We start from the raw sequence: 16,785 nt of genomic DNA, 5'->3' as shown, positions 1-16,785 counted from the left end.
AGTTTAAATGCTCCGAATTTGTTGTAGTATTCTTTACTACCTGCTTATTCTTAAACTTTATATAACCTACCTTAGCCTCCACGGGATTGTGTATATTTAATAGTTTTTTTTTTTTAAATCCTCACCCAAGCGTATGTTTTTATTGATTTTACAGAGAGGAAGAGGGGAAGAGAGAGAAACATGTTTCATTGGCTCCATACATACCCCAGCTGGAACTGAACCCACTACCTTTTGGTGTACGGAAGGATCCTCCAACCAACTGAGCCAACTGGCCAGGGCTCTTTAATAATTCTTTAAAAATACCGCCATGACTGGTGTGTCATCCCGCAAATCAAAAGGTCGCTGGTTCAATTCCCAGTCTGGGCGCATGGCTGGGTTGCAGGCCAGGTTTCTAGTTGGGAGCATGTGAGAGGCAATTGGATGCCTCTCCAGGTCGATGGATGTTTCTCTTTCACATTGATGTTTTTCTCCCTCTCTTCTTCTCATTCTAAAAATAAATAAAATCTTTAAAAATACCATTCTTTCAGAATGTATTTGATGAAAAATGGCCACAGGTTATTTTTGTGCCCTGACCTACTGCCTGAAGTGTGGCTATTCTGACATTGTTCGTTGTGGTCTCAGAAGAGCTGATTTAAAGACTTTTAGTGGCTTTGTGTGACCTGGGTAAGTTGCCTAACATCTCTCAAAATTAATTTATAAAATTGAGATAATAGCCTTGACTGGTGTGGCCCAGATAATTGGGCATTGATTCTCAGCTTCATCCATTATAGTATTAATTCCCTGTAAATTGTTGTTTATTTCAATTAGGTTATCCTTAGTTTCTGACTAGATCTTTTTTATGCTTTCGAGATTCTCACTAAGTTCCTTGAGCATCCTTACTACCAGTGTTTTGAACTTTGCATCTAGTAGATTCCTTGGCCCCATTTGTTTGGTCCTTTTTCTGGAGTTTCATTCTGTGCTTTCATTTGGGCCATGCTTCTTTGACTCCTCATTTTGGAAGCCTCCCTGTGTTTGTTTCTATAATTAGGTGGAACTGCTACATTTCCTGGGCTTAGTAGAGTAGTGGCCTGAGGTAGCAGGTACGCTGTAGGATCCAGTAGCACAGCCTCCCCTATTACCCAAACTGGGTGCCCAAGGTACTCCCACCATGTGATCTGTGTACACCCTCCTGTTGTAGTTGGGTCTTGATTGCTGTTGGCAGATCCAAGGTCAGCCACCACCTGTGTTCTCTCCAAGGTCACACAGAGCAAACTACAAAGTAATCTGCAGATGACTGCTACTCGTGCCAGGCACAGAGGTGTCCCAATAAGGCCAAGCTGTGAGCCCAGGTTGGCTGCTGCTAGAGCCTGCTCTGGGGCAATTTAGCGAGAGGTACAGGGTTCACTGAAGCCAGATGCTGCTTGTTTGAGATTATTTAGGAAAATCTGAAGCATGGGCCAAGACAAGCCATTTGTATGGAAAAGCTACTGAAAACAGCTTGGGTGGGCCTGAATGTTTGGTGGGCCTGGCCTCAGAGAATCACCTTGGTTGGGCAAACACTGTGAACCAGGTTGGTGGAGTCTGAGATATGGTGCTTTCCTGCTGGTTCTGTGACTGTGTTTGGGGAGGGCTCAGAAAAGGAACAAAGACCTCTGTCAGCACTTATACCTGGAATAAGCTGCCCCCAGCTCTTGCCCTGATGCCAGACAATTCACTTCCTTCCCCTATGTCTCTGACTTTCAATCTGCTGCTCTTGCCCTGGTGCTCAGGGAATGAGTAAGAGTAAGTCTGTCCATGGGCCCTTTAGGAGGGAATTCCTGGGACTCCAGAAGTTTCTGTTTTTCACTGCCTGAATTCCCACTGTTTTTTATAGCCAGAAGTTATGGAGCCTTATCTTCCTGTCACTGGAATCCTGGGCTGGGATGCCTCGTGTGGGGTTGGGACCCCTCACTCCGCAGCCACGATGTCCCTCTGTATTCATATCCCACAGGCAGGTTGGGATCAGGCTGTTCTGCGTCTCTACCACTCCAGCCAGTGTCATGTGGTCTCTTAATTCCGTAGTTGTAGGATTTCCATTCAGCTCAATTTCTGATGGTTTGTAATTACGGTTGTTCTGCAGTTTAATTGTAATTTTAATGTGGCCATGTGCGTAGGCGAGCTGTGCTTACCTACTACACCATCTTGACCAGAAGTCTGGAAAGTTTTTTTTAAATAAATGAACTCTTCTTATTATATGTTAGTCATTTTTTTTGTTTGTTTCTTCCCCTATCATGTAAATTGATAAAAAAAAGTTATAAGAATTTGTATTTGCTAATTTTTTCTTTACCAAACAGCCTAACTTTGATGCAGTATTCTTTTAAAATTGTTTTTAATTTTAATATTTGATTTTAGAGAGAGGGGAAGGGAGGGATAAAGAGGAGGAGAAACATCGATTGGCTGCCTTCTGCACACATTCCAACTGGAGACCAAACCTGCCACCCAGTCATGTGCCCTGACTAAGAATTGAACTGGTGGCCTTTTGGTTTGCTGAACAGTGCCCAACCAACTGAGCTACAACGGCTGGGCTGATGCAATATTTTTTTATTAGCATATATCTAGTTTCCAAGCTTTATTAACATGCTGTATGGGAAGGAAATTGAGAAAGAGTATTTTGGCTTCTAAACTATGTTGCAAAATCTTGAGTTTGCCTTTGTTTTGTTTTGATTTTTTATTTTACTTTGTAATTGTTATCAATTTTCTCTTTCTCCCAGGACGTTAATTATGTTTGAAACATAACTTTTAGAAAACTTAGAGATAATTATACAGAACTATTTTATTTTAATTCATAATTCTTTGTTACTTTAAACTACTCTGTGGGAAAAATACTTTTCCTGTTTATCTTAGTTGTGGTGTTTTTATTTTGATAGTCTATAAAATTTTTTTTGTTTTTTTATTGGACTATTTGTATTTTTGTTTATTTTTAAATTATAATTGACATACAATGTTATATTTGTTTCAGGTACAGCATAGTGATTAGACATTTATATAACTTACAAAGTTTTCACCTTAATAAGTCTTATACCCATCTGACACAATACATAGTTATTACAATATTATTGACATATTCCCTGTGTTCTATTTTACATCCCTGCAACTATTTTTATAACTGTCAAATAGTACTTCTTAATTTTGTTACCTTTTTTACACATTTTGTTTCTGTTTTGTTTGCTTATATTCTACATACAAGTGAAATCATATGGTATTTGTCTTCCTCTGACTTATTTTACTTAGCGTAGTACCATCTAGGTCCATCCATGTTGTGCAAATGGCAAGATCTCATTCATATTTATGGCTGGTTATACTCCTTTTCCTTCTTTTTTAAATTTATTTATTTATTTATTTATTTATTTTTCAAATACATTTGTCTCCGCCTTCCCCGCTACCACTTTTCCCTGCCCCCCCCCCAGTCCTTCCCCACTTTGGCTTTGTACAGGAGTCCTTGCTATGTGTTCTTAACTTGACTCTTCCCTTCCTTTTCCCCGCCCACCCCTCCCTCCTTCCCTCTTGTCTCTGCTGGTTTCTTTTCCTTTCAGTGTTGCTGGTCTTATTTTCCTTGCATCTTTGTTTTGTTGGTTAGGTTCCATTATAGGTGAGACCGTATGGTATTTGTCTTTTGCCCCCTGGCTTATTTCGCTTAGCATAATGCTCTTGAGCTCCATCCATGCTGTCGAGAAGCGTAGTAGTTCTTTTTTTCATTCTGCTGCGTAGTATTCCATTGTGTAAATGTACCGTAGTTTTTTGATCCAGTCATCTACTGATGGGCATTTAAGGTTGCTTCCAACACTCAGCTATTGTAAATTGTGCTGCTATGAACATTGGGGTGTATAGGTTCTTCTGAATTGGCATTTTGGGATTCTTAGGGTATAGTCCCAGCAGGGGAATCACTGGATCAGAAGGCAGTTCCATTTTCAGCTTTTTGAGGAAATTCCGCACTGCTTTCCACAGTGGCTGCACCAGTCTGCCTTCCCACCAATACTGTACTAGTATTCCCTTTTCTCCACTGCCTCTCCAGCACCTGTTGTTTGTTGATATGTTTATGATGTCCATTCTGACCGGTGTGAGGTGGTATCTCATTGTGGTTTTGATCTGCATTTCTCTGATGGCTAGTGATGCTGAGCATCCTTCCAAATGCCTCTGGGCCCTCTGTATCTCTTCCTTGGAAAAGCGTCTGCCCAGGTCCTTTGCCCATTTTTTGATTGGATCATTTGTCTTCTTGGAGTGGAGTCGAGTGAGTTCTTTATATATTTTGGAGATCAAACCTCTATCTAATGTATCATTAGCAAGTATATTTTCCCATACGGTTGGCTCCCTTTTCATTTTGCTGATGTTTTCTTTAGCCGTGCAGAAGCTTCTTATTTTGATGAGGTCCCACTTGTTTATTCTTTCCTTTATGTCCCTTGCTTTAGGAGACATATCAGTGAAAAAATTGCTGCGTGGGGTATCTGAGAGTTTCCTGCCAGTGTTCTCCTCTAGGACTTTTATGGTGTTGCGACTTATATTTAAGTCTTTTATCCATCTTGAGTTTATTTCTGTGTATGGTGTCAGCTGAGGATCAAATTTCAATTTTTTGCATGTAGCCGTCCAGCTCTCCCAACACCATTTGTTGAAGAGGCTATTTTTACTCCACTTTATGCTTCTGCCCCCTTTGTCAAATATTAGATGCCCATAGAGACCTGGGCTTATTTCTGGGCTTTCTATTCTGTTCCACTGGTCTATGGGTCTGTTCTTGTGCCAGTACCAGATTGTTTTGAGTATAGTGGCTTTGTAGTGGAGTTTGATGTCCGGTATTGTGATCCCTCCTATTTTGTATTTGTTTCTCAAAATTGCTGCGGCTATTTGGGGTCATTTATGGTTCCATATAAATTTTTGAAATGTCTGTTCTATTTCTGTGAAATACATCACTGGTATTTTAATAGGGATTGCATTGAATCTATAAACTGCTTTGGGTAGTGTCGACATTTTGATATTAAGTCTTCCAATCCATGAGCACGGTTTATCCTTCCATTTATTTGTGTCTTCCTTAATTTCTTTCTTCAATGTTGTATAGTTGTGTACAGGTCTTTTACCTCCTTGGTTAAATTTACTCCTAGGTACTTTATTTTTCTTGTTGCTATATCTAATGGTATTTTTTTTTCTGATTTCTTCTAGTTCATTGCTGGTGTACAAAAATACCTTTGATTTCTGAATATTGACTTTGTATCCCACTGTTTTGCCAAATTCACTTATTAGGTTGAGTAGTTCTTTGGTTGAGTCTGCAAGGTTTTCTATGTACGCTACCATGTCATCTGCAAACAGTGATAGTTTTACTTCCTCCCTTCCAATTTGGATGCCTTTTATTTCTTTTTCTTGTCTGACTGCTGTGGTTAGGACTTCTAATACTGTGTTGAATAGAAGTGGTGAAAGTGGACATCCTTGTCATGTTCCACATCTTAGTGGGAAAGCTTTTAGTTTTTGTCCATTGAGTATGATATTAGCTGTAGGTTTTTAATATATGGCCTTTATTACGTTGAGGAATGCCCCATTTATTCCCATTTTGCTGAGTGTTTTGTATAAAATATGTTTAACTAGTGTTTTATAACTATGTTTTTATGTTATTATAGGTAGAAAATAGATAAATTCCTCATGTTCTTATGTTATTTTGCTTATAGATCTATTACCGGAAGCTGGAAACCATAGAGGTTAATTCGGCACTAGATCCAAGCTTTGTGGGGTTTAAATTCCTGACTGTGCTTCTTACTAGCTAAATTACTTAAACTCTCTCTGCTTGTTTCTTCATTTATAAAACAGATTTCTGTAAGACACACAGGAGAATGTTTAGCATATAGGAAACATTCAGTTTCTGTTAATTATTTTTTTTTCCTATCTCTGTGAAAAGTCACACTGGTGCTGAGACAGGTAGAAGTGGAATCTGGGTGTTCTAATTCTAGTCAAGATGGGGCAATGTTATTTTGCTTGTCAGTAGGTTGTGTAGTCTTTTCCAAGGTAAAAAAATTCCAAGATATAAAATGAATACAATAAAATTAAAATACTGTTTTTATTAATAATAGAAAACACTTGAGTATGTACATATGTGCTTAGCACTCTGCTAGGTTTTTGGAATACCAAGATAGATACAGTTTCTATTTTAAAGAAGCTATAGATGGGAGACACTCCAGCCAAGATGGAGGCATAGGTAGATACACGCCTCTTTGCACAACCAAAAGAAGGATATCAACCAATTTAGAAATAAAAACAACCAGAACTGCCAAAAGATCGAGCTGTATAGAAATCCAACAACCAAGGAATTAAAGAAGAAACATTCATCTATACGGTTGGGAAGGGTGGAGATGGGAAGCCATGGCAGAGAGGATGCCTGGCAAGGAGGCAGCTGGCAGACCCAGCAGTCCTGCATTCATGTGCATATAAACCAGGAGGAACAACTCGAGAGTGAGACATTCTGCTCAATCCAGGGTTCCAGCGTAGGGGAAATAAAGCCTCAAAACCTCTGGCTGTATAAACCTGTGGGGTTGCAGCAGGAGAAACTGCCAGTCTCTCAGGAGAGTCTGTGGGAAGGGCCCACAGGGTCCTAGACTGTACATAAGCCATTCCACTCAGGAATCACCATCAGGGCAGCACTTCAAAGGGCGTAATTTGCTTTTAGGTAGCAGGGGAAGTGACTGAAAGTGGCACAGGAGCTGAGCAAGTGGCATTGTTTCCTCTCTGACCCCTACCCCACATACAGTGCCACAATGCAACAAAGTGGGTTGCTCTGCCCTGGCAAATACCTAAGGCCCTGCCCTTTACAGCATAACAGGTATATGGAGACAAAGAAATAGGGCCCAAATAAAAGAAAAGATCAAAGCTCCAGAAAAAGAAATAAGAGATGAGGAGAGAGCCAACATATCAGATGCAGAGTTCAAAACTCTGGTAATCAGATTGCTCACAGAAATGATTGAGTACAGTCCCAAAATAAAGGAAGAAGTGAAGACTATACGAAGTTAAATAAAAAAGTATATGTAGGGAACTAACAGTGAAAGGAAGGAAAGTGGGACTGAAATCAACAACTTGGAACAGAAGGAAGAAATAGACATTCAGCCAGAACAGAATGAAGAAACGAGAATTCAGAAAAATGAGGAGAGGCTTAGGAATCACTGGGACAACTTTAAAGGTTCCAACATCTGAATCATAGTGGTGCCAGAAGGAGAAGAGGAAGAGCAAGAAATTGAAAACTTATTTGAAAAAATAATGAAGGAAAACTTCTCCAAGCTTCCAAAGGAAATAGACAGGCAAGTCCAGGAAGCTGAGAGAGTCCCATACAAGTTGGACCCAAAGAGGACCACAACAGTACACATCATAATTACATTACCCAAGACAAAAATAAGGAGAGAATTTTAAAAGCAACAAGAGAAAAGGAGACAGTTACTTACAAAGGAGTTCCCATAAGACTGTTAGCTGATTTCGCAAAAGAAACTTTACAAGCAAGAAGGGGCTGGCAAGAAGTATTCAAAGTCATCAAAGCCAAGGACCTACATCCAAGATTACTCTCTCTAGCAAAGCTATCACTTAGAATGGAAGGGCAGATAAAGTGCTTCCCAGATAAGGTCAAGTCAGAGTTCATCATCACCAAGCCCTTATTATATGAAATGTCAAAGGGTTATCTAAGAAAAAGAAGATCAAAGCTATGAACAGTGAAATGACAATAAACTCACCACTATCAACGACCGAATCTAGAAAAACAAAAACAAACTAACCAAACAACTAGAACAGGAACAGAATCACAGAAATGGAGATCACATGGAGGGTTATCAGCGGGGAGCGGGAGAGGGGAGAATGAGAGAAATGGTACAGGGAATAAGAAGGATAATTGGTAGGTATAAAATAGACAGAGAGAGGTTAAAAATAATATAGAAAATGGAGAAGCCAAAAACCTTGTATTTATGACCCATGGACATGAACTAAGGGGAGAGAATATTGGAGGGAATGGGGGTCTTGGGTGGAGACGGAGAAAGGGAAGGAAAAAAAGTGGGACAACTGTAAATAGCATAATCAATAAAATATACTTTAAAAAAAGGAGCTATAAACTAATCCTAGAAAGAAAGTTAACTCTCGAAATATAGTTATTTCCATAGGGGAGAAATGCTGAGAATCTAAGAGAGTAGAGAGGGAAGGCGTCTTTCTTTTCCTTTGAGAGAGCAGAGCAAATGAGTAACAATCTTAGAAAATTCCATAGATGAAATATCACTAAGGAATTATTATGAGTATTCATAGGAAAGATAATATACAAAGGAGAGTTTAAAATGCTATCTGTATATTGTTACTATTTAACTTTATTCTTAAATCTTCCATTGAGGTTTAGAGCAGCCTAAGAAATTAATTGATGTTTACCTTTAACTTGAGTTTATTAACAATTAGTAGTTTATTTTCCATCTCACTCCCAGGTAAAGATTTTTAAATATTTTTTCCAGTTGTCTTTTTCCAATTTTTTTTAAAGATTTTATTTATTTTTGGAGAGAAGGGAAGGGAGGGAGAAAGAGATGGAAACATCAATGTGTGGTTGCCTCTCGTGTGCCTAACCTTGGGGACCCGGCCCGCAACCCTTTGGTTCACACGCTGACACTCAGTCCACCGAGCCACACCAGCCAGGGCTCCAATTTATTTTTTATTATAAAAATAAATATGTGCTTTATTCATAAACAAAGTTGAATAATAGGAAGTACATAAAGTAAGAGGTTTTGTTTGTCTGTATTTTTATTTTTAATGAGTGAAACCAAAAAGATCTAAAACTGCCATTTCTGGAAGAACTGTTTGTTCTTGCTGGCCTTGTACCTCTCTTTGAACTTGATCTTGGCCTCCTGTTGTGCCTTGAGTTTCAGAGCAGGACCTCTGAAGACCACCTACTTGATGACAGTTTTTTCCAAGGGATATCCAGAGACTACCTTGTGGGCATGAGGTGATTGTAGTTAGAAATTTTCACAAAAGACTTGATCTTTGACCTCTTGGCAGTTTTCTTCTGGCCCATGGCCCATGTCACAGTACAGGGATAGTGGTCACTTCCAGCCACGAGCGCATGGCTGTAGGGGTGGTCTAAGGCGCCACCATCAATGTCTTTCAAGATGACTGCTCTATGTCCAGAGTAGTGTCCGGCCAGGACCAGCACCACTTTCCCAGGTTTCATAAACTTGCCCATTTTGACAACAGCCACTGAGTCCTACAGCAGAACAGCTAAAGAAAAAGTTGTCCGTTTCTCCTTTTCTCTTTAACCTTCTTACTTCCCCAGAAAATAAGCCAAACAACAAAATGCGTGCGTACATACTGTACACCTACAGATTTCTTGCTTTAAGTAATGAACTTAGTCTTCTTAGTTTGCATTGAGAACATTTCATAACATATCTGAAGGCTACTTTTTCAGTTTTATTTTTATTAAAATGCTCTAAGCTCTAACCAAAAGAATCATTGTGCTAGATCCTATTATGCTTCACATGTTTTTCATTCTGTGTTTATGTGTAGAATGCCCTTCCTGTTCAACCCCATTAGTTGATGTCCACAGTCCTTCATGTCCTTAAAGGTCTTTTCACATAATATGTCCTCGGCATTTCTTCTTTCTCCACTTTCACACCTCATTGAGCTTTGAAAATAATTTTGTGTTTCTAAATTGCTATTTTACTTTGTCACTTCATTTTCAGAACCTAACATTCTCTACTGTACATACAATTATACAGGTGTGGGAAAAGTTGGTTTACAGTTGTGATATAAATAATACAATAATTAATAAATAATACAAGAATAAGCTGTTACACATATAACTGGAAAACTGCTTTTTCCCACCCCTGTATGTTTAGTTTTGTGTGCCCTGGGTTATATTGACAGTTCTTTTTAGAGCAGTATTATCTATATTTGAGCGTTGTTATACTTAAAGTATTTACTTACTAAACTTGTTGTTAGGTACGTATTTACTGAATACATGTATTTTAGGCATGATATGTTATTACTCAATGGAAATACTAATTTTAAACTGTCTTTAGGGAGAAGGTAAAGGCATATCTGTGAATTGAAAATAGAACTTTTTTTTTGGTTTGGTTAATGATTTTGAATGTCTCACATTTTCTTTTTTAAGGAAACTAAGGTTATGATGAGTTGATCAATTTTTAAAATTAAAGCTAAAGTCTTTAAAAAATTAAAGCTGTGAGAACAAGGATATAGTAAATAAATACATACCTTAAATATTTTAATAAGATAGAATTTTAAGAGCAGTTCTTCGACTTTTTTGAAGGAAACTTGTCACTATGCTATTTGCTGAACATAATTTAACATGTGTGTAAGTAATAATCACTGTAACTATTCTCATTTATTTTTCAGAGAATGCGGAGTCTATCGATCTTAAACAGTTTTTTGACCAACACTTTTCACATATATATTATGTGTTCTTTGAGAATTTTGTGACGATTGAAGCTAGTCTTAAACAGAAAGGTAAGATGAGATGCTGAAAACCAATTCTGGCTTATGTTGATGTTTCAAATAATTGTTATATATGTTCACTTGAAAATAGACTCTTGGATATTGGAATTTAATATTCCATCATTTTCTTAGTTGAGTAGCTTTTTTTGTTTTTTAATTTAATCTTGTATTTTTTTCCATTATCATTTAGTCTCCTTATACTCCCTGCCCCCCAGCAATCCCCACACTGCTGTCCGTGTCCATGAGTCCTTTTTAGTCAGGTAGCTTTTACCCCTGTCAAAACTATGGGTTAATAGGACTATTCTTACTACTTTGACCAGGCTTAGGAGACTTGCCTCTTTCCTGGTCAGGTTTTCTTGTTTTCTCACCTTCTTTGCTTCTCCCTAGGAGCATGTATCAAGTTTTAGAAGTAATTTTAAAAGTTCATTTAAAAGTTTTCTACAATATGTTACGATTTGTTTTTAGACATAAATATGTAGAATCTAAATGTAATTGTTGAAAAAGAGTAGAGATACTGTGATATTATGTTCACATTGAACAGACTACTTTAAACATTTTATTTAAAAAAATCACTAAAAACTTTAGTATTAGAAATATTTTAGGCTATTTAAGTGGTTATTAACAATGAGGATAAAAAAGTTATCTTTAAAATATTTTTCTGTAAAAATGTTTTAGGTCACAAGTCTCAAAGGGAGGAATTGGATGCTATACTTTTTATTTTTGAGGTAAGTACATGCTAATCTAACTTTATTTTTTCCAATAATAGTTCTTGGAACATACAAAGGAATATGTTGAACTATAAAGTATATACTAAAACACTGTGAATCAGCTGTGGTTTTCAAAAACTGAATCACTGAATCACACCTGAAAATGTACCTGTCTTAATTCTTAATTATTTTTGGAGGTACACATGTTATTTTTAGGTATAGGTACAATTATGTTTTTATGCATTTGACTCCAGATAATTGGTACTATATTTAATGTGTTTGCAGACAATTAAAGTTTTAATTTGAGGGAGGTTTACACAAATGGAGAATTTTTTTTTTTAATTTCAAAATAGTTCCATGAGAGGATAACTTCATGAAACGGTTATATACCTAAGGAATTTATAGTTTCTGCTTTAACCGCTTCTCATTGCAAATATGTATAAAATAGTTTTGAATATTTTATAAGTTGTTCTACATTACTTTGGGTGGTTGTGGAATAAGTCTTTATTGCTAAATAAACAGTAGAAAAAAAGCAACATTTGATACTTTGCTAAAATTTGTTTTATTTTTCCACAATGATAAAAACTAGGATAAGCCCCCCATCAGCTCCCCAACGCCCAAGTACCTGCTTTTAAAATAACTCCTTACTGTTTGTCCTGTCTTTGAAATCAAACAGTAATAGGAGTTTTGTGCTCTTTATCAAGTATTTAGACATGTGGAGAAAGCCACAGATGTGGAGATGTGACTTGAAAAGTACAGTAAAGAATTTAGAAGTCACTTTCTAAAGATTTAGCTGTTCTTTGTGCTATGAATTAAAAGATAATTTACTGTTTTGTACTTTGCAGTTTTGAAGAATTTGAGCAATCTAATTGATACCTCTCAACTGTTGATTTAGTTATGATTTACAGCTATAAAAAGAAAGCTTTTTTTTTCTTTTTTGAGTTTCAGTAGAAGTAACTGGTGTTGGTATTGTTCTGCATTTATTTTCATTAGTCATTAACCCTGAGGAATTTGCTTATATTTACCTCCCCAGGTGTTTGTATGAATTGTTTATAAGGCAAATATTAAAACACAGATGTTTTCAGAAAGATTAAAAGTAGCCACAGATAAAGCAAGATAATGATTGCTGGAAAATGTTCCTTCAGATAGTCATACTTGCTTTATATTCAGAACACGGAAATGATAAGTTAATCAGGGTATTCCTTCTATTTGTAATATTTATTTTTATTAGGTAATATATACTCATTAGTTGTTACTCTTTCAACAGTAACATTTATCTCCAATGAATCACTAAATTTTATTAGGAAAAAAATGTTAGATACAAGGTTTTTCATCTCTTGGAAAAAAATATTTAATTTGTGTGGTGATGTTTTCTACTTATAACAGGAACAATAAATATATATATCTTTAGAGACTAATGATGATTTTTTTACATGAAGAAATAAATAAAGTGATTTCTGCTTTCTGGAATAAAAAGCTTCATTATGTAATAATAATATGACATAAGATTTATATTCTGTTTTCTGTGCAGTTAAGAGTACACACAATGCATCTGTTTTTATATTAAGCACATAAAAACATATAGAGAAAAAAACATACAGACATGTTTATTTACATTTTAAAAAGGGTTAAATCTAAATAATTTCATGTCATAATTTAGAAATGCCTTTGAGCAGTCACAAGCTTGTCTTTTCAACTTTCTATAATTTTATTTCTTTCTACACCAAAATAAATATATTATACAATTGTTGGCTAGCTATGGGAGAAATACGAGGAGGGCAAAAGTAAAGAAGTTTATCTATGTCATGTGGGGCCAGCATTTATCTGTGAAGAACTCTGTATTTTCTTCATCATCCTCTTGTATGAGATGGACTAAAGAAGATCATATCAAAGAGAAGTTACAGAGGCATAAAACATGCATTCTATCCTTTGAAGAGAAGAATAGAAAAGCACAAGTTTTAGAAATAGGCATATTGAGGTTGGACTCTCTGTCCTTCTGCCTCCTTATTTTTTGTTTTTTAAAAATTTTTATAGTTTTTAAAAGAATATTCATTATTAATTTATTTTTAGAGAGGAAAGGAGAGAGATGAGGTTGGAATCTGTTTTGCTCTTTGAAAAATTTGTAGTTTTTAAAATAATTTTCAGGTGCTTGCTTATTTATTTATTTGTTTGTTTGTTTATTTTTAGAGACAGATAGGAAAGGGGTGAGAGAGAAAGGGGGAGAGAAAGAGAAACATCAATGTGTTCCGCTTATTTATGCACTCATTGGTTCTTTTTTTTTTTTTTTAATTTATTTTGGTTGATTCTTGTATGTGCTCTGACAAAGAATGGAACCCACAACCTTGGCGTATTGGGACGACACTCTAAACAACTGAGCTACCTGGCCAGGGCTATTTTTCTACTTTCTAACCTAAGCACATTACTTAACCCATTTTGTCATTTGTCAAATGAAGTTAATAAATTCTTTTAGGATGGTTGTGAGGATTAATAAGATACCATTATATAAAGTGTCTAGTGTTTAGCCTTTATGAACATTCAGTTAATGGGTTCTAAATAATAATAATAGTAGTAAGAGCTGCAATAATAACCACACACATACAAATGTCATTCAGTAAGCAGAATACTGAGAGCTTAGTTCTGCAGCATAGTACTTACAGCAGCTGTGGACCTAGAATAATTCACACATATGCAATATGTAAAAGAGAGTTTAATACTTACTAAAGGCAAAATTCTGAAAGTATTATATGTAAAAAATGTTTATTTCCAGTTAATGGAAACCTATATATACATACTAACTTAATTATATAGATCTCCTGAATTTTAAAATTTTGTTCTTAAACCTGTAGTCATTGTAATATATGTACCTTTTGGTTCACATGAATTAACTCAGTAGTACAAATAATACATGGGATTTTGGTGAAATCAGAATGTTTCCTCATGATTTATCAAAACAGGAGAAAGAACTACTCAGAGTGAAAATATCACAAATCTTAACATCTGAAAGAATTAAAAACTTGTCAGTGATATCCACAATGCAGGAATTCTAAGAATAGTAAATAAGCATTTTGAAATATATTTTCCACATCACTGTAAAAGATAAATTTCATTAATTTACTGTTTCAAGTCTTTGGTATAGCTTGTTGTTTTGGTGGGGGAGGGAGGTTCATAAGTTGCATATGTCAGTACAGAAATAGTGCCAGTACTCAGATTAGCTCAAAGACTAATTGGTGTTTGTATTGTAATACTATCTTTTACGTAAGAACCTTTTAAAACCTTAGTACAAGCACTTTAATTTTTCACATTGTACAGAATGTGGATTCATTCCTTGCTTCTCATTCTTTTTTCTTTATTGTTTTTTAGAAAATTTTACAACTTCTTCCTGAAAGGATTCATCAGCGATGGCAGTTTCATAGTATTGGTAAATAATTTAAGTGTGTATTTAACATTTGAAATAAATGGTAATATAAGAAAATGCTCTTTAATGGGTTGGTCATTATTTTAAGTGAATTCATGGTTTATGCTTTAGTAAAAACAAATAATACAGGACTAAACTTGCTCGGAATATAAAATAAAAACATAGATGAAAGATTTCCTATTACAATGGCATATTAAATATCTTTATTCCATCTGTTTATGTATTCTGCATACATTAGCAATGATGGTAGTATTATAAAACCAAAAACAAAAGCAGGCTCAGTATCAAAATAAATGTCTTTGTGAATCAGGAATGGAAAAGTAAGGCAAAGTGCCAAATAGACCAGAAGCAATGGGCTCCAGGTTTGAAAGCAAGCCATGTAGTTTGCCCCACAAAAAAAGGGGGAGAACTGGAGTTAAGCTTACTGCTTGAAGGGTCAGACTAGAGCTTCCCAGATTAAGAAACAAAGATGAAGAAAAAAGCAGTGGGGAAAAACCCTGCTGTGGGTTATTGTCAGAGACCAAACAAGCAGGAGTTCACAGATTTTCTGTTACCAGGTACTAAACCAAGAAATATTCTGACTTTGGTTCTTTAACAATTGCGGTATCACCACAGTGCTCTCAAGGTGTAATAATAAGACGTTATTCCTCTTCATGTTATAGAGAAGTCTGCAGGTAAGCAATTGCTGACTTTGGTTCACTGTTTCAATGATGTCAAGGCTGACTTCTAGTGATTCTCATCACCCATCTCTTCTCGGGAATGTATGGACAGCCAACAGATGTGTTGAAGTAGAATGTTATAACCCTTATGTTCATTTGTAAAAATTGTATTTGTTTCTCTTAAAAACAAGTAATAGAGTTATTTAGGTCTTACATTTCTTAATCAGTTATAGCAAATGAAATCTCTGAGACTTTGAAATTGTAAATCATACCAGTTAGCAGTTCCAGAAAAAAAAAAGAACTCTGGACATACTAAAGGAGTATTGATACAGGGGCTGAAAATCCAAAGTAGTAAAGCCTTTTAGAATAAACTTTTTAGATGAAGTTTGACTCTAAAAATGAAGCACCCAGAATATATGAAGAACTCTTGCAACTCAATAATAAAAGTCAGTTTTTAAAAATAGGAAAAATACTTGAATACGCATTACAGCGAAGAAGACATACGAATTGCTGATAAGGTGCTTAATGGAAGTGAAATCCATTTGTTATTTCATAATCATAAAAATGCCCTCAAAGTTTTGTCTATGAAGCAACTTTTTGAGACATCTGAACTTCAGAAGTTTACTATGCCTCCTGAGGAATGTAGACCAAATCCCCATAGACCTTTAGGCTATCTAGTTGTCATGATTAGTAATATTCTGATAAATATCTAACTTGAGAATATATGTAAGCGGTTATTTTTCTTTGTTACTCAGAAGAATAAAAAACTCTTTCTTTTTTGTCTTGTGTATAAAGGAAAATAAATCAGTGACTCGATTTTCATTCAGTTGAAAATACTTTCTAATATCCCTTTTGGTTTCTTTGACCCATATGCTTACTTAAGAGTGATTTTCTTTTTCATCTTTTCAAATAGTTGATGTTAGCACAAATTTTTTTCTGTATGACTCATAACTTAATTTTTTTTTGTGGTCAGAAAATATACTTTATATTATATTGATCTTTTTAAAGTTTTTGAGATATTTTATGATTTAGAATATAGTTTCTCCTGGAGAATATTTCATTGTGCTTGAGAATGTGTATTCTATAGTCATTTACAATATTACATTAGTGTATGACAATGATATGATTAATTTGGTAAAGATTGGATTTATTTTTTTAAAGGGAAGGGAAGGGAGGGAGAAAGAGAAGGGGAGAAACATCAATAGGTTGCCTCTTCAAGGCCGCCCAACCAGGGAAAAGACCATGCAACCCAGGCATGTGCCTGAACTGAGAATTGAACCAAGGACCTTTCGCTTTGCAGGGACAGTGCCCAACTGACTGAGCCACACCATTCAGATTGGCAATGACATGATTATTAAAGAACAAAAAAGGACTTGAATAAATGGACTATTATGTAATATTCATGGATGATAGGCTGGATAGTGTAAAAATGACATTTCTCATTCAGATTCCTGTAGAGACTTTTTAATTATGTTCTGAGAAGTTTATCCTAAAGTTTATATTGAAAATTAGACCGAAGCTACTTGGAAGAATAGCAAATGGGAGAGGGAGG

General features: G+C 35.7%; 1 protein-coding gene and 1 pseudogene across 3 annotated transcripts in view; one reads left to right on the top strand and one right to left on the bottom strand.

The window, feature by feature from the left end:
• Positions 1 to 16,785, top strand: part of RALGAPA1 (Ral GTPase activating protein catalytic subunit alpha 1) — a 260,435-nt gene that overhangs the window by 43,644 nt on the left and 200,006 nt on the right. For all 3 annotated transcript variants that reach the window (XM_054588112.1, XM_054588037.1, XM_054587963.1), the window contains exons 2-4: positions 10,354 to 10,464; positions 11,128 to 11,177; positions 14,520 to 14,577. In XM_054588112.1, the coding sequence (XP_054444087.1) occupies positions 10,354 to 10,464; positions 11,128 to 11,177; positions 14,520 to 14,577 (219 nt within the window). The remainder of the gene's footprint in view (positions 1 to 10,353; positions 10,465 to 11,127; positions 11,178 to 14,519; positions 14,578 to 16,785) is intronic.
• On the bottom strand, positions 8,775 to 9,184 carry LOC129082173 (60S ribosomal protein L27-like; annotated as a pseudogene).

The sequence above is a fragment of the Pteronotus mesoamericanus genome, unplaced genomic scaffold, assembly GCF_021234165.1.
Source record: "Pteronotus mesoamericanus isolate MK-2021 breed Mesoamerican mustached bat unplaced genomic scaffold, CSHL_Meso_final contig_100, whole genome shotgun sequence".
Classification (NCBI taxonomy): domain Eukaryota; kingdom Metazoa; phylum Chordata; class Mammalia; order Chiroptera; family Mormoopidae; genus Pteronotus; species Pteronotus mesoamericanus.
This window is presented reverse-complemented; position numbering and strand designations above follow the sequence as displayed.